This window comes from Pelophylax lessonae (genome assembly GCF_965119305.1).
Source record: "Pelophylax lessonae genome assembly, chromosome: 11".
In the NCBI taxonomy this organism is placed as follows: domain Eukaryota; kingdom Metazoa; phylum Chordata; class Amphibia; order Anura; family Ranidae; genus Pelophylax; species Pelophylax lessonae.
This window is the reverse complement of record NC_138778.1, coordinates 98,040,520-98,067,041: the sequence shown is the minus strand read 5'-3', so window position 1 is coordinate 98,067,041 and position 26,522 is coordinate 98,040,520. Positions and strand designations below refer to the sequence as shown.

The following is a 26,522-nucleotide window of genomic DNA, read 5'->3' as shown; positions in this document are numbered from 1 at the left end:
GCTCTCTGCTCAGAGTGGAGGGGAGAACTGAACAATCAGTGATGTTTGATTGCTCAGTTCTCAGTGCAGAGCTGAAGAGGGTCAGAAGCAGCACCGATCAGAGTTTAAATGTTTTTTTTTTCCCAACCCCATCATTTTCTTTTAAGCCTCCCTGGTGACCAGTTACAAGAGATAAAAGGATACAGAAAATGTTTGTAGATCTGCGACTGCTGTAAACTACACTACAGAAAGTGTGTGCCTAGAATGGTAGAACTCCCTGAATGTTTATGCTATTCAGCCACCCTAATATACTAAAATAATTAGTGCCTTTTGTAGAGTATGTTTCCTATATAGGAAAGTCATAGGATCACTGAGATAATGTTTTTTTTTTTTTGCTTACATTTCACAGGGTGACAGTGTTCACAAATCTGTTTTCATCATATTCTTCCAAGGAGATCAGCTGAAGAACCGAGTGAAGAAGATCTGCGAGGGGTAAGCCTCAGTGTGTGATGACATTTCTACTTTGATGACCCACATGATCCTGGTATATTACAAAATGAAAATATATGGTGCTTTAGCATTCTGTGCAGCAGGGCAGGTCTTTTCCATATGCTTTAAACTTGGAAATACCTTTTCATCTCACTCATTCATATTTATTTTAAACTGAATACCAACTGTTCTATTTGATTATACATGATTTTATTAATTTGCAAAAAGCAGTTCTCTCCTGACATAGACATAAACACTAGTTAGTGCTCCCTCCTGGACCAGCATGACCTTTTAACTCATCCCCGTGATATCTAAGGCTCTAGCTGTGTTTGGCAGGTTTCTTCCAAATCAAAGGTAAATCTGACACATTGGTATAGAAAAAGCAGAGAAGCTTGAGTGTTGGAAAGTTGAGAACGTTTCGAGGTTTCGCCACCACCAGGCAGTGGTAAAAGGAAAAGATGGTTAAAACTAGGGATTGACCGATCATCTGCAAAGCCGATAAATCGAGGGCTGATATGCACTTTCCCGATATATCAGAATCGGCCACCAAGGTGACCGATATTGCCGATATTCTGGGAAAGTGTTTGACCGGAGTGATGCCTGCAGCTAGAGGCATCACCCCGGTACCGGCGTCCATAGCCAACGGTTGGCTGTCTTGTAATGACAACCGATGCAGCTGAGAAGCCACACGGCTGTATTTACAAGGACGTCGGTACTCGGCTCCAAATTAAAAAAAAATGACAGCATTCAAAACAGCCAAACTTGGCGTTTTGAATGCTTTTAAGTGCATAGGAGAGGTTTGGGGTCTTTTAGACCCCCAGATCCCTCCACAAGAGTACCTGTAAGAAAAAAAAATGTACGAAAATATCAGCCGATATGCGATGACCAAAATATCGGTATCGGCAATAAAAAAATATCGGTCGATCATTGGGTAAAACGTATCTGCTCATAGATTGTCTTGTTAATGTTCTTAACAATACTAAACATTTACAAAGATAAAGTACTATGTCACATGAACAATATTGAAGTAGGCTACTGAAAATTTGTATCTAAACCCAAGAACAAATAATGTAATCTATTGCAATTTACCAGTCTTTAAAGGATAAATTCACCTTTTAATAAAAATATATAAATAAATGCACATCTTTTTGCGGGTAAAATAAAATCTGAATTTTTTTATATTTTTTTAAGCTTTGAGCCTGTAAAGTATTGCACCCGTGACCAGGAGATTATGGGTGCAATGCACGACTCCTGCAAACTTCTTAGTGTATCTGTCTGCTTGTACTTCGTATGGGCAGGCAGATAGACACTGACAGGCAGAATGAATGAACTACCAGAGCGCTCAACCGTACCATGGTAGTTCAAGCCAACAGCCACAAAGGCTGTTTTCCATTCATAGAGGACTGTGAATGAATGACGTGCCCGGGCAATGTCAAATAATGACAGCAGGCATCTGGAGAAGATGCCTGCCTGCTGTCACTGGGGAGGAGGGGGGCGAAGGCTGCATCTGCTGGAACATGTTTCACCCTAAATAGGGGTGGAACATGTAACGTGTTCCATAAGGTGAACTTATCCATTAAATGTGGTGACTGCGTAAAGCTTTTTTTCCTCCTTTGATTTTTACCTGGTAATATTGCAAGTCAAACTTCCTTTAATAGGGTGACAACGCTGACTTTCTGTACTGTATCTGTGGAGGAGAAGCATTGTCACCTTAGGACAGGACATAGGGAAAACCTCCTCTCTCCTCAATAACATATGTGAGCTGCTTTGTTGTCCTTCAACATAGCTGGGAACAATGCTAACTGTGTAGCTGAGGCAGAAAGCACAGGACGTTCACAGGATTTCTGGCAGGTACTATTGCTCCTATCAAACAAATATAACAACCATTTCACTTGAATATTTACCAGCCCAAAAGGAAGCAAATCAAAGACGTTTATGGTTAGGCTTGAGTCATGATGATTGCAGCTATATGTAGGACAGTAGCTGGGCGATTTTGACTTTTTGAGACATTTAAAACTAGTTTAAATATTGCCAGCTTTATATACCAATTTTAATTCATTTTTATACCTAATATAGTTGTAAGCGATTACACACAACTCTAGAGATAGATACAATTTAGTAGAGAAAATAATCAGAAAGATTTGTAGCCGCAGCAGATGGCTACTGAAATAATGTTGCTTTGCCTACAAGCCTCAGACCATTTCCGAAGGAAAACGATTGGCAATCCTAGTTCTCTTAGTAGTAGTATGTGCATTATGCTAGATTTAATCCTAATTATTCCTCTTTCATTAACCACTTCCTGAGCAAAGTACGCATATGTGCCTTCTCGGGAAGTGGTACTGATATCTGGATGTTGGCTGCAGCTACAGTTATCTTCCAGATATCATTCTTTAGCTCCAGCTAAACAGCCACTCAATCACTTTTTACAAGCAGTGAAAGGACACCCCTCCATTCCCACCGCCACACATCCCACCGGATAGCCAAGTGTCATTGCCGGAGGTCGCACCAGCTGACCATAGGGAGGAAGGAGGAACTTTCCATTCCCCAATAGCCTCTCTGATGTATGAAGCCGGAAGCATTGAGGATTTTGTTACTTCCGATTTTGGTCTTTTGTTTACCAGCCATTACTGGCTAGTAAAGCAGCCAATCAAACCAATCTTGGTTTAATTGATTGCTTTGGAGGGCAAAGGAGAGATCTGGGGTCTAATAGACCTCAGATCTCGCCATAAAGAGGACCTGTCACAGCCCATGCTATCACAAGGGATGTTGCTCACTCCTTGAAATAGCAATAAATTTGATTTAAAAAAAAAAAAGCGAAAACAAATATTAAAATCGAAAAAACTTCTTTTAAACCATCCCCATACCCCCGTGCTCACGTGCAGATGTGAATGCATACATAAGTAAATGGTGATCATTTAACAGTTGTTTAAGTGTCACCTTTAAATAATTTTAAGAGGTAATTGCCCCCCCCCCTCCCCAAAAAGATAAAAAAAAATTAAACTCAACAGCTACAAACACTGTAGCTTCTGACTTTTACTATTTGGGTACTTACCTGTCTAGGTATCAAGCAGTGTTCTCACCCGAGCCAATTCTTGAATCTGCCCTTGGGTGCTGGCACTACCATCAAAACCAGGGGGGGGGGGGAGAAGGCAGACAAGCGGAGTTTCCCCTTCAGATGGAGCTCCGCTTTAATGTGTCATAGTTTGCCATTTCACGGGTGTGCACGATTTTAAAGCATGACATGTTTTAGATTTTACCCAAAAAAATGGCTATTATCTAAGTAAATTTCTGGCAAAAAATTCAGAATTGTACATGTATGAGAGAAATGTCAGAATTTGCCTGGGCAGCTGGTGTTGATTGAAAAAAATCTTGATCTCCAATCACATAATATGGGAAAACGGATTTTTACCACATCCCTTCCCATTGATCTATTTTCTAATTCAGTCCCGGATATATGAATATACATTCTCATGTTTTTTGTGGTACTTTGCACCTTTGTAAATGAATACATCTCTTTTGATTTCTGCAGGTTCCGTGCTTCTCTCTATCCTTGTCCAGAGACCCCTCAGGAGCGCAAAGAAATGGCTGCTGGAGTAAACACAAGGATTGATGATCTGCAAATGGTAAAGCTTTAGAGGGTGTTTTTTTACAAAAATATTTATCTAAGTTCATTTTGTCTGAGAAACCTTTCTTAGGATAATTTTTGTTCAAGGGTAAGCTAATCCAAAATTAATATTTTACTTATTGGCGGAGCCTGTCCAGCCCTTGGCTTATCATTTGTCATGGATACTGCAACAATAAGTTCTCTCAGCTATAGTTTTAGACTTTTTTTTTTACCACACGACTCGGAGTTATGAGTGTTCCCCCCCGTCTTTGCGTTTTAATTATAATATAAAATAAATGGGGGAAAAAAAACAGCACACAGAGTGAGATACCCTAATATTAGACACCTGCTCACTAAAGTCTGTTATCCAGAGATCCTTCACCAGCAAGATGTAGCAGTTGTAAGAATAAGTGGCAAGACTTTTGTCAATCTGTAGGTTAATGCATCTGATCTCAGGAAATGTTGAGTACCACTAGAAATGCAAAGCAGGTATTGTCTGTAGATATCTTCTGTAGTTTTACATAGTTCCTAAGGCCCAGTTTTATCATGGAGCAGGAAACAGCTGAATTGCGATAATTATTAACACTTGATTTTAAACTTTGGAGATAATGCCCTAAATAAACTTCCACAAAGGTTAAAGAATGTATCTTTTAAGCTCAATTCCGCTCCCCCTGCCGTCTCACCCCCTGCTGCAATTACTGGCCATTGCTGACTGTCAATATGCAGCCACTCGATCCTTTTGTCCCCTTCCCTTTCTGAGCCCCCTTGCAGCCAAGTTCACCCTAGCTGTCCTTATAAGCACTTCTGGATTTTGGGGTTTATTCCCTTTTGTACCTAGTGGTTGGTAGGGGTATATTAGGCCACTACCATGTAGTTTTGCCACTTTTTTAACACCTAGAAATACTATGGCTTGTTGAAGTATGCTGGTTTTGTATGCCTTGTCAATGGCTGAATGCTAATAGAAAAAGGCTGCTGAAAATGTGTGCTAATGCTTACAGTACGGCTACATTTTTTTTAACCACTTTAAGACCGGAAGGATTTGCTCCCTTAATGACCTGGCCGTATTTTGCGATTTTTGCTCCGGTACATAAGGGATATAAAGGTACAAGAGCTGCAATCGGTCAATAAGACTGCATTTGAGGTTTAGGCTTATAGCATTCTACAGCTAATTTCATCATCTTCTTTTGCAATGCCCAGGTTCTCAATCAAACAGAAGACCATCGCCAGCGTGTCCTCCAGGCTGCAGCAAAAACAATCCGAGTATGGTTCATCAAAGTACGGAAAATGAAAGCTATTTACCATACTTTGAACCTCTGTAACATTGATGTGACACAGAAGTGTCTGATCGCAGAAGTATGGTGCCCAGTGGCTGATTTGGATTCCATTCAGTTCGCTCTTAGGAGAGGGACAGTAAGTATACATTTATGTTACCCATTCAAATAACAATATGTGCCTACATCCTATATAGATTGTGCTTGGATCATTTTTTTGGCAAGAATCAATTTAATGGTATAACATATTCAAAGAAATTCCTCTTTCTTTTAGGAACACAGTGGATCAACTGTCCCTTCCATCCTCAATAGGATGCAAACTAACCAGACTCCACCAACCTACAATAAGACAAACAAGTTCACATATGGCTTCCAAAACCTGGTAGATGCCTATGGTATTGGCAATTATCGAGAAATAAACCCAGGTAATCTCATTCTTACTTAAAATAAATGTTTGTAGTTTTCTGCGTGCAGCATAGGTAGATGGAGTATATTTACTGTAATTATTTTCTTTTCAGCTCCATACACAATTATTACTTTCCCATTCTTGTTTGCTGTAATGTTTGGTGACTTTGGTCATGGCATATTGATGACACTGTTTGCAGTATGGATGGTCGTGAGAGAAAGTCGGATTCTGTCCCAAAAATCTGACAATGAGGTAAGAAGCTACTCATCACCTTCTCTTTAATGTTTTCACTTTGTATGGCTAGATAACCAAGACCTCTTTTTCCAAGAACTTCAAGCCCATTTAAAAATACATTTGTCATCATGAGAGAAACATGTGGTCTACCCTTGCGGACTTCTCCTACTGAAAATTTGAGTTGCCTGGCTGTGACCGCTTTGGTGTAAGTCACTGAGCTGGAGCAAAAATGAAGCCAAGGAACACTGACATTTTTTGACTTTAATAGCTGCATGCTTGTTTCACCAACATGATTTTGGTATTCGAACAGCCATGCAACCAGCATTTTCTAGAACAGCAACAGCTTTTCACATGTTTTTATCATTACAATTGTACTTGTTTAAGGCAAAGAGCAATATGCTTAATGTAGTAACTCCTAAATCAGTCGTCGTCATCTTATTGTCTCGTAGTTGATGTCCCAGATCTGAGTTGTTTATGAAATTTTACATCATTGTATATGGAAAAGCTCATTTGGGGCACATTAATGCACCTGTAATGCACAATTGTGATGCGTTAAGCTGGCCTTGGATGGATCTAATCTCGGCTGGTTCAGCAGGGACTGACCAAGATTCCATCCATCTGCGGGCAGGCTGATTGCACCCAAGTTGATTAATCGATTGACTTGGCTACAACCAGCACATTGGATCCCTAGTATGCATCTATAACAGCTAGCATTAATCACTGTGTTTTTCCATCAGGGACGGCTCCTCGCTGAATGTGTTGATGGGTGCATGAAGGGACTTTCTTTCCTGCAACTATGGCCTTCTTTAGGCAGCCCCTTCACATAATGGGCTGCCTTAACAGTGCTTGGTAATATGCACGTGTTAAACAAACTGAACTGGTGTGAAGGGGCCTTTTGTGTCCACTGACCATTAGCTGAACAGGCATACTGAGGTCATTCTAAAGGGCAAGGGGAAAAAGGAAGCTTTCATAATCTGTGACGTGATATAGGCACTTAAAAGAGCTACAGGAAAGGAAATTAAAAGCTTTTTGGTGTCAAATGTTGCCACAGACATGGAAAGTGTAAATTATCCGCACTGTGTTTAGGTAGTAAATAGGACATCATGAAGGGTGGTTGGTTACAGAAAACTTTAAGACAAGGGTCACTTGCAGAAGCAGAGATTACAAAAAAATAACGGGATGAGTAGTTATCGATGACTTTTAAAGTTGCCCTATTAATTATTGCAAAAGTCTATTTGTTTCCCCTTCAAATTTCAAACTGAATTTTTCTTTTAAAATAACTAATGCGCACCTTTCAATATGCAATAAACTGAAGATAAAGATCAGGTAAATTCTCTCTTGGTTTAGAAGCGTTATACTACCCTATAGCCCATATTGCCTATCCTACTCTTGTTCTTCGCAAATAAAACTCGTGTCACTGATGATCATTGTGAGCACTGTTGGCTCAGTTGCTGTTACAATATAATAAATTAAATTATCAATCTCTGTGACAGTTCATGTTGTATGTGAAGAATTATGGTTTGTGTGTCATTCTTATAATCTAACTGGCCTTATTCTCTGATTACAGCTCTTTAGCATGGTGTTCAGCGGTAGATATATCATTCTGTTGATGGGCCTGTTCTCCGTCTACACTGGCCTGATTTACAATGACTGCTTCTCCAAGGCTCTGAATATGTTTGGTTCCTCCTGGAGTGTAAGGCCAATGTTCACCAGCCCAAAGGCTAACTGGACGTACGTGTTAGAAAGTCATTGATAAGTATGGTTTTCTTTTAATAAGGAGTTTACAGCCTTCTTTTTAAACATTGGTATTGCCCATCTAGTTATTGTTCATACATCAAAACTTGTTGTTCCTCTGATCAAGGGTCTCACCTTGATCATAGAACATGCATCAGAATTCTTACTTGAAATATGCAATAGATTCACTTCTGTAGTTGGCACTATGTAGGAATATTAGTTTAAAAGCTGCCCATAGATTTGACCACCCAAAGACATAAGCAAAAACACCAGGTCTGGCATCTGCCATCTCCTGTCACATAAGAAAAGTATATGACTTATAGGTAAAGCTTTGTTAGGAATAGTTACCCTTTTAAGTCCACTGATAAGTCCAGCTTGTGGTACTTGTCTTCTAACTGAACCAGCTAGACTGATTTCAGATATACTGAAAGATATTGTGACACAGAAGAATTTCTCTTACGTCCTCCGACAGTCGCCGCCCCTCATAAGTCATCACTATTGGGTATTGACTTCCGCTCCGCAGGAGTAGCTAGGCATAAGACTTCGTTAAAAGACAAAAGCATTTAGCATAGACACACCCATGGGGGCTGTCCCACTGGTCAATACCCCCCTGCAGTAATCCCTCCCAACTCAGTTTGTCTCTGCCTAGCGTCAGGAGTAGTCAGGCTTCCCTGTCCTGGGGCTTCAGTCTCAGCCTTTCTAATCTTTTCTTTGATTTTTATTTGCAAAATGTCAGTTTTTTCTTTGCTTTACTAGCTGTTTATTTTGTCAGCTTTAGTTTAGTCGGATCTTCGGATGAAGATGGATCATGCGGAGCTGGGAATCGGACTGGCCGTCCTGGCTCTCCAGGGCAGAGGGTCAGATGGATCCCCAGCCTGCCATCGAGCGTTCGGCTACGGTTCGCCCTGGCGTTATGAAAGACCCATCCCTGCTCGCAGCAGGGATGCAGCCTGTGAGGTGGCTACCTCACTGGACACATCTGCGGTCCTGTGCTGCAGTGTCCTGCGTTTTTTGGCTGACGGCATTCCCTGTCGTCTGAGGACAGAGGCTTTCCGTTCATAGAGGCACCCCACGCCATCCAGTACAGGCAAGTACTTTCTGTGTGGGGACCTCTGTCTGGGGTGGCAGTCCTGTGTTGCTGTGTGTCCCCTAATGTCTGTGCGGTTGTGGGGCTCCCTGATGCGATCCCTGTGGGGGTCTTCTTTATTACACTGCTGGCACTGCGTGGTGTGGGGGCCCCTCTCCTGTGTCACTTTTAGTGTTTGGGAGGTGCAGACTGTGTGTGAGGCGTCCGCTGTAGCTAAAAACCGTGCGGTCCGCCATTTTGGATGTGGGCAGCATGCCTGGCTTCACTATGGGCTTTTACAGTAGCTTGCTATGTAGTGTTTTGGCGCCATCTTGTGTGTGGCAGAACGATCGTTCCAAGCACATGTGGGCCTTCCTGGCTCAGTTTTGTCCCTTTTTGGGGGGGTCTGTGTACACAGTGATATAGCGGTGGGCTGCGCTATCCGCAGCGCTTTTAAAGGGCCAGTACTTTTACTCATTGTTTTGGGCAATGGATTCTCAGGACAGCTAATTCCCGCCAGCCTTGGTGGGGGACCCCAGTTCTGCTGAACCCCCCGTTATGCCTAATGTGGCCGCTGTGGTGGCGTCTTTGGTGTCAAAAATGGAGGTGCTGATGGCTGAACGTGCTGCTAGGAAAAGGCCCAGATTATCTTTCTCCTCTGATTCAGATGGTGATGTGGCTGCTGTGCCTGGCGTGCCCTTTTCAGGGTCTCGCTCGTCCCTGGACCCTCTGGGGTCTGAGGGGGAGGTGGAGGGGGTTGATGATTCTTCCCCGGGGTCGCCTGAAGAACGCGCACACATGGATGATTTGATTTCTTCTGTGAAAGAAACACTACATTTGGAGGATGAGCCCACTCCTCCGGCCATTGTGTCCTCTTTTGGTACACATAGGGCCTGCAAGTCGGCCCAGGTTTTTCCCTGCCCCGCTGAGTTTCATCACACAGTAAATGAACAATGGCGCAGTTTAAAATGCCCCTTCACGGTGCCTAGTCGGTTTAAACTGCTGTACCCCTTTGCGCCTTCTACGGATGCGCGCTGGTGCGTGGCCCCCAAGGTGGATCACGCTGTGGCCGTGTTAAACAAGGCTACTCTGGTTCCCACTGAGGATACCCCGGTGTTCCGGGATCCTACGGACAGGAGGTTGGAGTCTCTTGCCCGCCATGCCTATACGGTGGCGGGCTCTATGCTCAAACCTATTTTCGCTTCTGTCATGGTGGCTCTGGCAGTGGCGGACTGGACTAAGGTGCTTAGACGCACTCTCGTGACTGATTCTGCCCCACCTGCTACGCTGGAAATGGTGGACCAGATTCATCAAGGGGTCATGTTTTTGTGCGATGCGGCCTTAAATGAGGCCCCTTTAGCTGCACGCCTGTCTAGTGTCTTGGTGCTTAACCGTCGACTGATCTGGCTGAAGAGCTGGTCGGCTGACCAGACGTCACAGAAAACAGTGGCTGACTTTCCTTATGCTGGGTCTTGCCTTTTTGACAAGGCTTTGGATACTTTGGTTAAAGGAGTCACTGGGAGCAAAAGCACTCTGCTGCCCCAGAATCCGAAGCACAAGTCCTTTCGCGGCAAGCGGGGTCCCGCCTTTAAACCCACTCAGGGGTCCTTTTGTGCCTTTAAGTCACAATTCAAGGGCAAACCTTCCAAGGGCCAAGGTGGCCAGAAGAAGCCCTGGGCGGGTAAACAAAAGTCCGGCCATGCCGGCACGACGGCTCAGCCCGCCTCTGCCTGAAGGGACGCCCTCACCCATTTCAGGGGTGGGGGGACGTTTGCGTGGTTTCCTCCATCCTTGGCTTCTCAGTATTCCGGACAGGTGGGTTCAGGAAATCATTTGATCAGGATACAAGATCGAATTCTTTTCGCGGCCGGCGGACAGATTTTTTCCCTCAAATCTTCATTTGATCCCAGGGCGTTTGCAAGACCTGCATCAAGCGGTGCAGGACCTCCTGGTCCAGGGGGTGATTGTCCCGGTGCCTCATTGGGACAGTTTTCGGGGGTTTTACTCCAATTTGTTCACTGTGCCCAGAAAGGATGGCAAGGTGCGTCCTATCCTGGACTTAAAAGCTCTGAATCGCTTTGTGCGCGTTCTGAAGTTCCGCATGGAATCCCTCCGCTCAGTGGTGGCCTCCCTGAGTCCAGGGGAATTCCTGGCCTCTATAGACCTGAAGGATGCGTATCTGCACATCCCCATTTTCGAGGGTCATCAGAGGTACCTTCGGTTCGCCATTGTGGAGGACCATTATCAGTTTGTAGTGTTACCTTTCGGTCTCGCTTCGGCTCCAAGTGTCTTCACCAAAGTGCTGGCGCCTGTTCTGGGCCTGTAGAGGGCACAGGGCATTGCGGTCTTGGGATATCTGGATGATCTCCTGTTAAGATCGAGTGCCAGTCAGAGCCTCACGTGCAATCTGTCAACTACGGTACAGACGCTAAAGGAGTTCGGTTGGACCATCAACGTTCAGAAGTCGACGTTGTCTCCTTCGGTTCGTCTTCCCTACCTGGGAATGGTTCTGGACTCGTCTCAAGCGAAGGTTTTTCTGCCGGAGGACAAGCTCCGGACCCTTCAAAACGAGGTCAGGTCCCTCAGGGACAACAAGTCCTCGTCGCTCAGGACCTGTATGCGGTGCCTGGGGTTGATGGTATCAGCCTTCGAGGCGATCCCATTTGCTCAGTTTCACACTCGGTCTCTTCAAGCAGAGATCTTGGCCAGGTGGGACAGACTTCCTCAGTCCTTGGATCTGAGGGTTTCGTTGAGTCGCCAGACCAGAATGGATCTTCTATGGTGGCTTCAGTCCCCGGCTGTGTCAGAAGGAAAATCCTTCCATCCGTTGCTGTGGACGGTGATTACCACGGATGCCAGCCTGTCAGGCTGGGGTGGAGTCCTGGGCAACCTGTCTGCCCAGGGCACTTGGTCGAAGGAGGAATCCTCCCTTCCGATCAACATCTTGGAATTGAGAGCGATCAAACTGTCTCTTCCAGTGGTTGGATCGACTTTGGGGCCGTCCTGTTCGGGTATAGACGGACAATGCTACCGCGGTGGCTTACATCAACCACCAAGGGGGCACCAGGAGTGCCCGGGCGGCCCGGGAGGTGACCGACATTCTGTCTTGGGCCGAGACTCATGTCCCGGCAATATCGGCAGTTCATATTCCGGGTGTGGAGAATTGGCAGGCCGACTATTTGAGCCGCCAGACCCTGGACCAGGGGGAATGGTCCCTACACCCGGAGGTCTTGCAAATGCTGTGTGCGAAGTGGGGATTCCCGGACGTGGATCTGTTCGCGTCTCGGCTAAATCACAAGGTGGAAAGGTTCGTGGCAAGAACGCGCGATCTGCGAGCGGACGCCTTGGATGCGTTGGTGGCCCCTTGGCATCAGTATCGTCTGATGTATGCCTTTCCTACGATTCAGTTGTTGTCCAGGTTCCTTCTCAGGCTAGCCTCGGAACCGAACTTGGTGATCCTAGTGGCGCCGGACTGGCCACGCCGGTCCTGGTACGCCGACGTTGTTCACCTGGTGGTCGAGCCTCCTTGGCGACTGCCACTGTGGGAAGATCTACTGTCTCAGGGACCAATCTTCCATCCTGCTTTACAGTCGCTGGCTTTAACGACCTGGCTGTTGAAAGCCAGGTCCTGAGAGACAGGGGTCTCTCCCCAGAGGTCATGCCTACTTTAATCAAGGTTGGGAAAGCCTCGTCTGGTAAAATTTATTACTGTACCTGGAAAGCCTATTTTGCCTGGTGTGAGTCCAGGGGGTTTTCTCCTCGCTCCTACTCGGTGACGAGAGTGTTGGTTTTCCTTCAGACTGGTGTGGACCAGCGCCTGGTGCTGGCCACGAAAAAGGGCCAGGTTTCTGCACTGGCTGTTCTTTTTCAACGCCCTGTGGCGTCTCATTCCTTAATTCGCACCTTCATTCAAGGTGTGCAACATTTGGCTCCTCCCCGGAGGGAGCCTTTACCTCCATGGGACTTGAACTTGGTTCTGTCCGTGTTACAGCGTTCTCCCTTTGAGAACATCCGGGATATATCGTTACCTCTGCTGTCTAAAAAGGTTGCCTTTCTACTGGCGATCACTTCAGCTCGCAGGGTGTCGGAGTTGGCAGCGTTTTCTTGCCGCTCTCCTTATTTGGTGGTTCACAAGGATAAGGTGGTCTTGCGACCTCATTCGTCTTTTCTCCCTAAGGTGGTCTCTGATTTTCACCTTAATGAGGACATTGTTTTGCCTTTGCTCTTTGCGAAGCCTAAGCATCCTAAGGAGGTTGCATTGCATTCCTTGGATGTTGTCAGGGCGATCAGGGTATACCTGTTGTCCACTGAATCCTTTCGGAAATCGGATTCCCTCTTGTCCTTCCTGAGGGACCTCGGAAGGGCATGGCTGCGTCTGCAGCGACCATTGCCAAATGGATCAGACAGACCATTGAACAGGCCTATGCTTTGAAGGAACGGGTTCCACCTTTCCCTGTTAAGGTGCACTCTACCAGATCATTGAGTACGTCCTGGGCATACCGGCATCAAGCCTCGGTGGCCCAGGTGTGCAAGGCTGCGACTTGGTCGTCGGTGCACACCTTTTCAAAATTCTATAAGGTGGATGTTCTGGCATCAGCTGATGCCTCCTTTTGCCGCAAAGTTCTCAGTGCGGGAGTGCCATAGGGCACCCTTGTTTTTTTGTGGGTCCCTGGCTGTTGGGGTTGTTTATACCCTGGGTTATTTGCTTTGCTGGGCTGTTGCTCCTGTTGAGCCTTTTCTGTTGCCCAGAAGGTTCTCTTACTGTGCGTGTAAGGTTCCTTTCTCTGATGTGGGTACTGCGTTGCCTTTTCTACGGTTGCGTCTCCCACCCCTCATGTCTACACTGCTTTGGGACATCCCAATAGTGATGACTTATGAGGGGCGGCGACTGTCGGAGGACGTAAGAGAAAACTAAATTTTTGTAAAATCTTACCGTAAAATTCCTTTCTCTGAGTCCTCCAACAGTCGCCGCCCCCGCCCCTCTTTTGGGGTTTTTTCTTGTACACCTACTGCTATTCTACCAAACTGAGTTGGGAGGGATTACTGCAGGGGGGTATTGACCAGTGGGACAGCTTCCATGGGTGTGTCTATGCTAAATGCTTTTGTCTTTTAACTGAGTCTTATGCCTAGCTACTCTTGCGGAGCGGAAGGCAATACCCAATAGTGATGACTTATGAGGGGCGGCGACTGTGGGAGGACTCCGAGAAAGGAATTTTACGGTAAGATTTTACAAAAATTCTGTTTATTTCAGTTTCTGTAATGAAAAGTAGATTCGTCTCTGGCCAATAAACCATTCTTATTTAATGTTTCTTTGCCTTTGTAGAGAAGAGCTTCTGAAGAATGCACCAGTTCTGCAGCTGGATCCAGATGTAACTGGAGTGTTTAATGGCCCATATCCTTTTGGCATTGACCCGGTAAGCTCATTTATTGAATGTGACTATAACCAGGATTGATTGTATATTTAAAGTGTATCATAATGTTATTATCATTATGACTGTATTGCAGATCTGGAGCATAGCAACAAACAAGCTTACCTTCCTAAATTCCTTCAAGATGAAAATGTCCGTTGTCCTGGGTGTCATACATATGCTTTTTGGGGTCACCCTCAGCTTGCTAAACCATATGTACGTATTTTTTCTCTGATACAGTTAAGTAATCCAAGATGATATCTAGATGTTCTACAGACCAACTAGTGTATTCTAGCAATGTAATATATTATTATGGGAATCTATGTGGGAAACAGTCAACTTAGAGCCTTATAGTGCCCTGGGGCATCTAATTGATTTCTATTTTGACACTTACATATTATAATTACATCCGATTGGTCTCTTTATGAACCATAGATTGACTTTAATTTACAATAGGAAGTTTTGACACTCAGACAATACTTTACAGTGCTTGTCCTATAACAACTGTACCTTGTCAAGTTTTAATTTTAATTTGATATGGACTGAACAACAAAGCTTTCACTTTTTTTATCTTCTCAGATACTTTAAGAAGCCCTTTAATATTTACTTGGGATTTATCCCAGAAATGATCTTCATGGCATCTCTGTTTGGATATCTAATCATACTCATCCTTTACAAGTGGTGTGCTTATGATGCCTCAACTTCTAGGATAGCACCAAGCCTTCTCATTCATTTCATCAACATGTTCCTCTTCAGCTACAATAATGATCCTGATAGCAAAAACAACATTCCTATGCTGTATAGTGGACAGGTCAGTAATGGTCAACATACCTGCATTTTAGGTCACTAAAGATACTGCAAGTATTTTATTGTATAAATTAAAGCATATTATGTGCTATTAATTCTGATTGTAATACCGTTTTAACATGTACATGGTTTAATACCAGTGTTTGAGTAAAGGTCAGCTATGATTAATACCCAGCGTACACAACAGTTTACCAGTATTCACAGTGGAACGGGTCAAATGAAAAGAGTTTCCTAAAGAACCCCTCTAAGTCGTGTTTGTATGTAAAATGACCACATGATCTCCCCACCCATTACTTAACTATGTAAAACAAGTAGCATTGATAATACTCACACAAAAAGTATTTCTCTATCGCTCATTGACAGACGTAGTCTTCTTGATTCTCAAGAGCTGGGTTATGTTGTCTCCGCAGGAGTAGGACTAGGCAGAAAGACAAAACGTTCTGGCTCCACCTTAGGGGCAGTCCCTGAGGGTATATCCTCCCTCTCTCTGCTACAGGAAATCAGTTTTTTTCTGTCTAGTCAGGAGTAAGGACCTAAGTTCCTTGCTGGGATCTTTTTGGTCCTGGCAAGATTTTTTCTTTAGAAAAAATATTTTTTAGGTAGTTTTTCTCCAGTGTTTTTTTCCTGTGAGATCTTCAAGCAAGAACGCCGGACTGGGCGACACTAGTGGTCACCCCAGCCGGCCTACGAGCGCGCGCAGACCATTGCATTGCGCTTGGTTGGCCTCGACACATTCAAGTAAGTATGCGGGGCCGGGCGACGGGCTGGATGTTGAGATCCAGTGGTCACCCCGGTTTCTGCCTACGAGCGCGTGCAGACCAGAGCTCCGCGCTGGGTCGGCCGCGACGGAGTCCCAGTGGAGGGACTGACCTTGCGAGTTAAAAGTCTCGCTTGGACGCCAGGAACCAGAGAGTCGAGGCGTCCGGAGTGGTCCACAACCTCCCACCCCGGTGGAGAGGGTATTGTGAAGAGAGGGTGCCTGTCGGTTCGGTATGGTGAGTAAACGTTCCCTTTTTTCTTTCCTCGTTATGAGGCAGTATGAATTATGGGCCCCTCCATACATGGTCAGTATTTACCTGACACTAAAAGTCCCCCTTGTAAATACAGTATGTGTTTGTGGGAAGTGGACTTGGTTTGAGAGCTAACACTCTACCCAGCAGACTGTAGCATTACAGCAGACATAGGAGGTATAATCCTACCTTATTTGTAGTGTATCTCCTGTAGATCAATAAATCGCCACTCAGCAGAGATGCAGGTGGATGTGCTGGGAAAAACGATTTCGGCGGTCCGCCGCCATTTTGCTGTAGACCAGGTGCATGTATGTCCTCAGGTCACGCCGGCCGCCATGTTTTTGGAGTCTAATGTCTCCTGTATGGGGGCGGCCATGTTTCATGAGCCCAGCTACCTCGTGGAGAGCTGGGAACGCCGGAAGGCGTACACAGGGGGCGGAGCCACGTCCTTCTACCCGGGAAGAAGCAACAGCTCCTTCCAGTCTGTAAAAGACAGACGCTGACTGCAGTTGGTGGGAAACTTCACTGCATCGGTTGGTGAGCCTTGGGGGTCCCTCTCTCTCTCTGTGGGGATCGAGAAGCAGGTACTCTGAGGGGCGCTATTGCGCTAGGGGGAGACACATAAAAAAAAAAAAAAAAAAGTTTTTTTGTGTTTTCTGGCAGAGGTGTCCTGAATTAACATGGACCCTGCCACTCATGTATCTCCTCCGGATCCCCTCGAGGGGTCTGCAGGATCCTCCAGCACCCCACTGACGATTGAATCATTGTCAGCTATTATGGAAACTTTTGTGTCCCGGGTGGAAGTGGCTTGTCAGGGACAGGGCGCAAGAAAGCGACCCCCGCCTAACCCCTTATTATCTGAAACCTCGGATTCAGATTCTGAGCCTATTTCTGCAGTTGCAGGTACTTCATCTAGGATTGGTGTCTCGTATACTGTCTCTTCAGACAGTGAGGAGGATGTTTCGGCATCAGCCATAGCCAAAGAGGAAGCGTTGGTAAACGCACTCATTGTATCTGTTCAAGAAACCTTAAGATTACAGGGTATTCCGTCGGAAATAGCTGAAACTGAAATCCCTTTTGGGACTAAAAAACGCATCAAAGTGGCGAAGGTTTTTCCATTGCCCAAATGTTTTGGCAATCCAATCAAAGAAGAATGGAGTCTGCCAAAACGCACTTCTGCTATTTCCAAACGCATCAACAGGCGTTATCCGTTTGAGGAAACCCTCATTAAGAAATGGACAGAACCACCTGTGGTGGATTCACCAATTGCTAGATTGAATAAAGCCACGGTTATTCCTCTAGAAGACGCTCCGTCTTTTAAAGATCCAGTGGATCGCAAGATAGAAGCTATGTCTCGCACCATGTTTACCTTGATTGGATCAGCTTTCAGACCAATAATTGCTATTGGTCTGGTTTCGCAGGCTGTAACTGAATGGACCAAGTGGTTACGCCGGGACTTAAAAAGAGGTCCCTCAGGCGGTATCAGATTTGTTGGAACAAATGATACAGGGGTTACAGTTTGTGTGTGATGCGGCGTTAGACGCCACTCCATTATTGGCGTGAACATCAGTCTCAGCAGTGGTTCTCAGGCGTACACTGTGGCTAAAAGGTTGGTTAGCCGACCAAGGTTCCAATAAAGCATTGGCTAATATCCCCTTTTTAGGAGAGCGTCTATTTGGAGCCAACTTAGATGAGATCATTAAGGATCTCACGGGTGGAAAGAGCACCTTTTTACCGCAAGATTTTAAAGGTAAAGGAACTCGTCAAAGACGAGGGCCTTCTTTTTCTGCTCACAAGAGGTTTTTTCGTCCCGCGGGTGAAAAAATTAAGTCCTCCAAAGCTCCTTCAGGGGGCTTCAGGGGACGTTGGTCGGGCAAGCAAAAGCCCGCCCCCTCCAGACCTGAAGATAAATCGTCCAAAGCCTGAAGGTGCGCCCCCACCCATAACTGGGGTGGGGGACGTCTTCGCCGGTTCCCGGATCCATGGCTTTCCAGAATCCCGGACAAGTGGGTTTGCGAAGTCATAAGGTCAGGGTACAAGATCGAGTTTCGATCTCTCCCACCGGCGCGATTCTTCCCTTCCAATATTCGACTATCCCCGGATCGTTTAGAAGATCTGCGGAGAGCAGTCACGGATTTACTACAACAAGGAGTGGTAGTCCACGTTCCTTGGACAGAACGTTTTCAGGGGTTTTATTCAAACCTATTTACAATACCCAGGAAAGAGGGCAAAGTGCGTCCAATTCTGGACTTAAGGGCACTCAATTCTTTTGTCAACATAAGAAAATTCAGAATGGAGTCCATTCGCACAGTAGCAGCCTTCCTGCATACAGGGGATGTCCTAGCGTCCATAGACATCAAGGACGCATATCTTCACATTCCCATTTTCGCAGGACATCAGCAGTTTCTACGCTTTTCCGTAGAAGAGAACCACTATCAGTTTGTGGCGTTACCTTTCGGTCTCGCCACGGCTCCTCGGGTCTTCACGAAGGTGTTGGCCCCAATGTTGGCACTACTGCGCCAAAGAGGCATATCGATTCTTGGTTACCTAGACGATCTTCTGCTTCATGCAGAGTCTCCTCAGACCTTGCTACAAAACATAGAAATTACTATGATTTCTTTACAGGAATTCGGGTGGCTGGTGAACCAGCAAAAGTCATTTCTGGTTCCCACCCAGAGGCTCGAATATCTGGGTCTAATTCTAGACACAGTCAGGGCAAGAGTTTTTCTTCCGGTAGGGAAACTCCGGAAGATTCAATTAGCAGTCCAGTTGTTACTATCCAACAGCTGGTCTTCTCTTCGAACTTGTATGAGGGTTCTGGGGTTGATGGTGGCTTCCTTCGAAAGCAGTCCCATTTGCCCAGTCCCATACCCGAATTCTTCAGCAAGAGATTCTTCTCAGATGGAATCGGAATCCGGAATCCCTGGACAATCAGATCCGATTGAGCAAACAGACCAGAGAGTCTCTGGTCTGGTGGCTTCGGTCTCCGATGCTCAGCCAGGGAAAGTAATTTCTGCCAATATATTGGACGATAGTGACCACGGATGCCAGTCTATCCGGATGGGGAGGAATTCTCGGTCAGTTATCTGTCCAGGGACTTTGGTCCCTGGAAGAATCCAGGTTGCCGATAAATGTATTGGAACTGAGAGCGATCAGACTTTGTCTGATTCACTGGACCGAGCAGCTCCAGGGCAGCCCGGTTCGGATCCAGTCGGACAACGCCACGGCCGTGGCTTATGTCAATCACCAGGGGGGCACCAAGAGTGTCCGAGCGGCCAAAGAAGTGGCTTGCATTCTTCGCTGGGCGGAACGATTTGTTCCAGCTATCTCTGCGGTGTTCATTCCGGGGGTGGAGAATTGGCAGGCAGATTATCTCAGCCGTCAGACTCTGGATCAGGGGGAATGGTCCCTCCATCCAGAAGTTTTCCACCAGTTGTGCCTTCGTTGGGGCACCCCGGATGTGGATCTGTTGGCATCACGATTCAACAGGAAAGTACAGAGATTCGTGGCTCGCTCCCGCGATCCTCTAGCAGAGACCGCAGACGCACTGATCGCCCCGTGGGGGCAATACCAGCTAATGTATGCCTTCCCTCCTCTCGCGTTACTGCCAAGACTTCTTCGCAGGATAGAGGAGGAAGGAATTCCAGTAATTCTGGTAGCTCCGGACTGGCCTCGTCGAGCTTGGTACGCCGACGTGGTCAGACTGGTGGCGGACGTCCCGTGGAGACTTCCTCTCAGGGAGGACCTACTGTCTCAGGGATCGATCTTCCATCCTGCTTTACGATCGCTGGCTTTAACGGCCTGGCTATTGAGACCCAGGTGCTGAAGGACAAGGGATTGTCAGCTTCAGTTATTCCTACTCTAGTTGAAGCAAGGAAAGCGACTTCCAGAAAGATTTATCATCGCACATGGAAGTCCTACATTGCATGGTGTGAACCTTTGGGGTTCCGTCCACGGTCTTATTCGGTTAGTCGAATATTAGCTTTTCTGCAACAAGGGGTTGAGCAGAAACTGGCCTTGAGCACTATCAAGGGTCAGGTCTCAGCTTTAGCTATCTTCTTTCAGAAGCCTTTGGCTACTCATTCCTTGGTGCGGAATTTCATCCAGGGGGTGCGACATCTGGCTCCGCCAGTGCGCGCGCCGTTACCACCCTGGGATCTTAATTTAGTATTGTCGGTTCTTCAGAAACCTCCCTTTGAAGATATTAGGGAGATTCCTCTACCTACGTTGTCCCAGAAGGTGGCCTTCTTGGTGGCTATCACTTCTGCACGCAGGGTGTCAGAACTGGCCGCTTTATCTTGTCGTTCCCCATATCTGGTGGTTCATAGAGATAAGGTGGTTCTTCGTCCGAATCCATCCTTCCTACCAAAAGTGGTTTCAGAATTTCATCTGAATGAAGAAATTGTATTACCTTCCCTGTGTCCTAAGCCCAGTCATCCTCGGGAGTTTGCTTTACACTCCTTGGATGTGGTCCGGGCGATCAGGGTATACTTGAAAACGACAGACTCGTTTTGCAAGACGGATTCACTTTTTGTGATCCCGGATGGACCCAAAAAGGGGTTGCCTGCATCTGCCGCGACCATTTCCAGATGGATCAGACAGACGGTGGTACAGGCTTATTCTATTAAGGGTCGGGAGCCCCCGTTCCCTGTTAAGGCACACTCCACTCGGGCGCTTAGTGCGTCATGGGCCTTTCGCCATCAGGCGTCAGTGGTCCAGGTGTGCAAGGCGGCTACCTGGTCGTCGGTGCATACCTTTACAAAACATTATAAAGTTGATGTAATGGCATCATCTGATGCCGTGTTTGGCCGCAAGGTTTTGCAGGCCGCCATTTGAGGAGACCAGTGGTCTGCCTCGAGGGTTTTTTTCCGTTGGAAATTTTTCTTTTGAGTCTCATTCTTTGTTTATAATGAGCCTTTAAAACTTCTAGTTTGGCACCGGTTGGGCCTTCTAGATTGGATTTGATTTTTGTCAATCCCACCCCTCATTTGTGGCACTGCTTCTGGATGTCCCAGCTCTTGAGAATCAAGAAGACTACGTCTGTCAATGAGCGATAGAGAAAAATGGATTTTTGTAAGATCTTAACGTAAAATCCTTTTCTCTTAAGCTCATTGACAGACGTAGTGCCCGCCCCTCTATCATTGAGTTGGGTTGGGTTAAATTCTCTGTTACTGCTTTAGAACAGAACTGATTTCCTGTAGCAGAGAGAGGGAGGATATACCCTCAGGGACTGCCCCTAAGGTGGAGCCAGAACGTTTTGTCTTTCTGCCTAGTCCTACTCCTGCGGAGACAACATAACCCAGCTCTTGAGAATCAAGAAGACTACGTCTGTCAATGAGCTTAAGAGAAAAGGATTTTACGGTAAGATCTTACAAAAATCCATTTATTCATTCAAAATTAAATTTTTCTGTGGATGCAGAAAGTGGTTTCAAAGCAAAGAGAGACATTGAAAGATTTTGTAATAGAATGATAGTGTACAAAGAGATATGAATACACAAGAGTGACACATAAATTAAAAAACAAACAGATAATGAATCATACAACAAGGTCCTAATATAGGTGAGCGTCCAAGTTACCAAGGCTATTTTGCCTTAATAATTGCTCAATGTTTTACCCTGGCTTTGTTCTGGTCAAGCTATCATCTCTAGACAAAATGCATGTGTTTATTTTACAGAAAATCTACAACATTTCCCACGATTCTTTGGGTCAGATCCTAAGAGAGGATCTTTATCACCATATCAAAGAACTTCTTTTGATGATTGTTCTTTTAAGCGCCTCTCTGCTGAGGAAGTGTCTCTCTATATTGCAACTATGAGCTTGTCTTAGATTTAATCAGCAGCCTTCTGGCTTTTAAGTAAAAGGGATCTGGGCAGCTTTAAAGTCACCCAACCCCTTTTACAGGTAAAGCTGTGTGCAGCACTCAGTTAATGCTCAAACTACTTCAGGCGCGAACAGAGAAGACAATATTACCTGTCAGCTGCTCAGTGATGACACATAGGAGACTTGCCAGCCCCATTGTAATAGCAAACGTTTTTAAAAAAAAAAACTATTGGAATGTAATAAATATGTACAGCGCCCACGGCAGCATCAGACATGAATGTAAACTCAAGCATGGGATGCACATACATGCATAAAGGACAGTTGCAGAACACACATTTGGCATTGCCATGCACGCCAGATTGATATGAAATTCTAGGTTGCTAATTCATGGTTAATTGATATATATATATGTAGCACCTTCCAATGTAGGTGCTAGGTAAAGTATAGTGGGCCTTGTCTGCTTATCAGCAGGGCCATGTTTTCAGCTAGGCTGGCAGGTGTTCCCAGGTGTGCCTGTTGTGTTGGGTAGTCTCCCCACCGTGTCCCAATGAGGGCTCTCATTGGGCAGTGGAGGAAACCTGACCAATAGCACACCAGGGCTTGTATCCATCCTAGAAGGGCAGATTCTGCCTCACAGCATTCTGGGAGGGGGTATAAATCCATGGAGCGCGCGTGTCAGATGGTCTTTGGCGGGAAGCAGAGTCCCAGGAGGGAGGTGACGGCTGTCTCTCCTCCTATCAGGAAGAGTCGGCTGTCCCAGGAGGCTGGCCTGAGTAGACACAGGGCCAGAGATGTATAAAGTACTCGAAACCCATACTTGAGTAAAAGTACAAGTGCTCTATCAAAAAGTGACTTGAGTAGAAGTGGAAGTGCTCGATCAAAAAGTGACTTGAGTAGAAGTACTAAAGTATTCAACATTTTTTGTACTTAAGTATTGCAAGTCGTTTTTTTAAAAATGTTGCTACTCAAGTACTGAAAGTAAGAGTACCAGTAGTTTTAAAAAAAAAATTGCTACTCAAGTACTGAAAGTACAAGTACTGTGTTATGTAGTTATTAAAGAAAGAAGTCAAAAGTTTGAACATCATATTGTTTTTTATTATTTCAAATGCAGCTTTTATTTATACATACAGTAGCATTTATTTTTGTATGCGCTGATAATACACGTTTTGAGCTTCATGAAAGCTGCCATCTACTGTTCTGGCAGTGGTAATTTTTATAATTGTAACGAGTAACTATGCAGCACAAAAAAAAAAATATCAGAGTAGAAGTATTGAAATCATCGAAAAAATGTAGTGAAGTAAAAGTGGAAGTAGGAGAAAAAAATTCTACTCTAGGAAAGAACAGATACCGCCTTTCGGGACTTAAGTACAGTAGTGAAGTAGTTCTACTTAGTTACTATACATCTCTGCACAGGGCTGAGCTGAGCTGCAGTGAGGGTCCAGGTGTGCTGAGGACCAACGGAGCATTGGGGTCGAGTTTCAGGAAAGCATTCTGAGTCGTGAGTACTGCAAACTGCCCCTGGGGGTCTGCCTAGCAGAGGGGACCACTCCGGAGAAGGTCAGAGGGATCCAGGAGCTAGCAATCCGGTGCAGAAATAAGAGTAAAGGGGGTGCCAGTGATAACCCTGAAGAGTAAAGGGGGTGCCAGCAGTTGGGCCCTGAAGGGTAAAGTGTAAAGTGTTGCAGCACCATTGCAAGTAGCTACCTCAGTCAGTGAAGACTACAGGGAGCAGTGTACAGGACTTTTGAGCTGTGAGGAAGTCGCACAAGTCGTTTTAGTTCACAGACCGCAAGTTAGTTTTACAAGCGCCAGTAAGCTTTGGTCAGCCTTCAGCTGGCACCAAGACACCGCTAGGCAGCATTTTTCTCAAGTGTCCCAAATTTGTACCTAGTTGAACCAGAGGAGTATCCCACTCATTCCCTTCTCCCATCCAAGTTACTACAATAAAACTAAAAACCAAAGATGCCGGACTGTTCATTGTCTCAGATCTCACACTTGGGCAACAAGCTTAAATGTGCTGTTGGTGGTAACAATAACCATGGCAGACCCACATCAGGCCCAGTGCCTGGAAATATTGCTACATATAATAATAATAATAATAAACAGTTTTGAGCATCATTTTTTTTTTTTTTTTTGCAATTTTTTCCTCAGACAATTTTAAGGCTTGAAGTATATCCATTTACTCAACACAATCTCATGTTATATTTTTCAAGAAAAAAAAGGGAATTTTGTTGTTTTTGTGTGCATGAAAATTATTTTGAGTTTGTTTTTTACTAAATATATAGATTGATAAGTCGTTGTGGAAATATTGTGTGGCATCAACAATTGCATGTACAATTTTTTTCTCTGCAGGCCCCCTGCTTTCAGAAAATGTTTTAAATTTGTAGGTTTTTATTAAACTCTGGGGAAAATGAATATGACTGCAAACAGTCTATTTGCCTTTAGTAAATCAACCCCATAGAGGAGAGCATGTTACCCAGAAATACCTGCTCTGCTCACTCTAAACTATTACCAGTAAGGTTTATCAGCGGAGGATAGGAAGTGTGCAAAGGACGAAAAAGTAGCCTGAAAAAATGGGGAAGACTTTTTAAACAAGAAAAGTAAGAATAAAGAAGTGACCGATATGAGCTTATCACTGTGCTGCTTCAGGCTTTGGAAGGTCCAGAATGACCTGGGCTCAAAGGAATTGGGTCCAATAATGCAGGCCATTGAGCTGAGGACATCCAGCGGCAGAAAAAAAGTACAGCAGGGGAAATCTCTGAAATTGAAGTGAATCTTGCAGCAAAAGCTGGTGTGCCTCATTTCTGTCTTGTTCTTTTGGCTGAAGCTTTGCTTTATTGCTAAATTGAGGCTTATGAACTATGCTGCAACACTACATTTTATATTTTCACTGAAATACATTTTGAAAATATTTTGTCATAATCAAGTTACAATGTACAATGCTTTCTGAGGAAACAAACTTTTAGGTCTCTTTCGACACTTGCTGGTGGGGGGGAATGTGTAAAAACATGCAGTAGAGCTGCATTTATGCTGTCTCACCATACTTGTGTGTTTTAGTAATGGTTGTCTTGTCTTCTAGAAAGGACTGCAGTGTTTCTTGGTTGTCTGTGCTATGCTCTGCGTGCCTTGGATGCTGGTCTTAAAACCTTTTATGCTGCGCCAACAGTACTTAAGGAGGAAACATTTGGTGAGTATCTGGAAAATGTGTGTGTTTTGTTACTGAGCCATGACTTACCTCTGCACTGTTACATGGGGTCTGCTTATCTCTAAGAACAGTGACATTGCAGATGAAAATGGCTCTTAACTTTTTAGATTTGTCACCTAATCACATGTTTAAAGGCAAAATATTTCCAAAATCTGTGTGGTGCCTTTGCATCCACCCACGGACCCTAAGACCTTTTGTGTATTTCCACCTAAAACAGACTGCTCAGATTTGTGTTCATACCAGGAAATGATTCATCCACAAACTGCTTCATACATTTAGAGGGGGCTCCAGTAGGCTGCCTGGGATCTGCATTCTGTAACTGTAACTTATACATGCAATCATAGTTATTCAGATTGGACACCTGTACATTCATCCAACCCAATAAATAAAAAAAAACTCCTTGCATTGTCACATCCAGCTGTTTTTGAGGCACTCAACTGAGTTGGCTACAACCAGCTCTTGTATGTGAACGGTAAACATGTTTTTCTCCAGTCTCAAAGAGCATCCCTGTATCTTGTGCAGTGACCCCCTCCCCCCCCCCCCCCCCCCCCCCCAGAGAACACTGTAGGTTCTCTAAAGATTTTTAATTTGCAACCCTGCACTAGAAGACACTGTATATCTTTTCTGGTGGCCTGTTTCACATACCTCTCCTCTATTCTAGCACTTCAACCTCTGAAAGCCTCTTTAGAATTTAGTACTTCAAGGAGTGTCGGATGCCTGTCTCTCGACGCATGATGTCGTTCATTGAGCATGGACTCCCATATTGTTGAGTGGATTAGGCAGTGGCTGAGTGACAGACAACAGAGGGTTGTAGTCAATGGAGAACATTCAGAACAAGGTCATGTTACCAGTGGGGTACCTCAGGGATCTGTACTGGGACCAATTTTGTTTAATATCTTCATAAGTGATATTGCAAAAGGCCTCGATGGTAAGGTTTGTCTTTTTGCTGATGACACAAAGATATGTAACAGGGTTGATGTTCCTGGAGGGAAACGCCAAATGGAAAAGGATTTAGGAAAACTAGAAGAATGGTCAGAACTCTGGCAACTGAAATTTAATGTGGATAAGTGCAAGATAATGCACCTGGGGCGTAAAAACCCAAGGGCAGAATATAGAATATTTGACACAGTCCTGACCTCAGTATCTGAGGAAAGGGATTTAGGAGTAATTATTTCAGAAGACTTAAAGGTGGGAAGACAATGTAATAGAGCAGCACGAAATGCCAGCAGAATGCTTGGATGTATAGGGAGAGGTATAAGCAGTAGAAAGAGAGAAGTGCTTATGCCGCTGTACAGAACACTGGTGAGACCTCACTTGGAGTATTGTGCGCAGTACTGGAGGCCATATCTCCAGAAGGATATAGATACTCTAGAGAGAGTTCAAAGAAGAGCTACTAAACTAGTACATGGATTGCAGGAAAAAACTTACCAGGAAAGGATAAAGGACCTTAACATGTATAGCTTGGAAGAAAGAAGAGACAGAGGGGATA

The 26,522-nt window shown here is 45.1% G+C and overlaps 1 protein-coding gene across 6 annotated transcripts in view; it reads left to right on the top strand.

Annotated features, from left to right (window-relative positions):
* ATP6V0A1 (ATPase H+ transporting V0 subunit a1) overlaps positions 1-26,522 on the top strand; it is a 164,818-nt gene that overhangs the window by 97,923 nt on the left and 40,373 nt on the right. For all 6 annotated transcript variants that reach the window (XM_082272084.1, XM_082272083.1, XM_082272085.1 and 3 more), the window contains exons 8-17: positions 389-471; positions 3,998-4,091; positions 5,270-5,482; positions 5,618-5,768; positions 5,862-6,001; positions 7,551-7,714; positions 14,107-14,197; positions 14,289-14,407; positions 14,771-15,002; positions 24,908-25,015. In XM_082272084.1, coding sequence (XP_082128210.1) covers positions 389-471; positions 3,998-4,091; positions 5,270-5,482; positions 5,618-5,768; positions 5,862-6,001; positions 7,551-7,714; positions 14,107-14,197; positions 14,289-14,407; positions 14,771-15,002; positions 24,908-25,015 — 1,395 coding nt within the window. The remainder of the gene's footprint in view (positions 1-388; positions 472-3,997; positions 4,092-5,269; positions 5,483-5,617; positions 5,769-5,861; positions 6,002-7,550; positions 7,715-14,106; positions 14,198-14,288; positions 14,408-14,770; positions 15,003-24,907; positions 25,016-26,522) is intronic.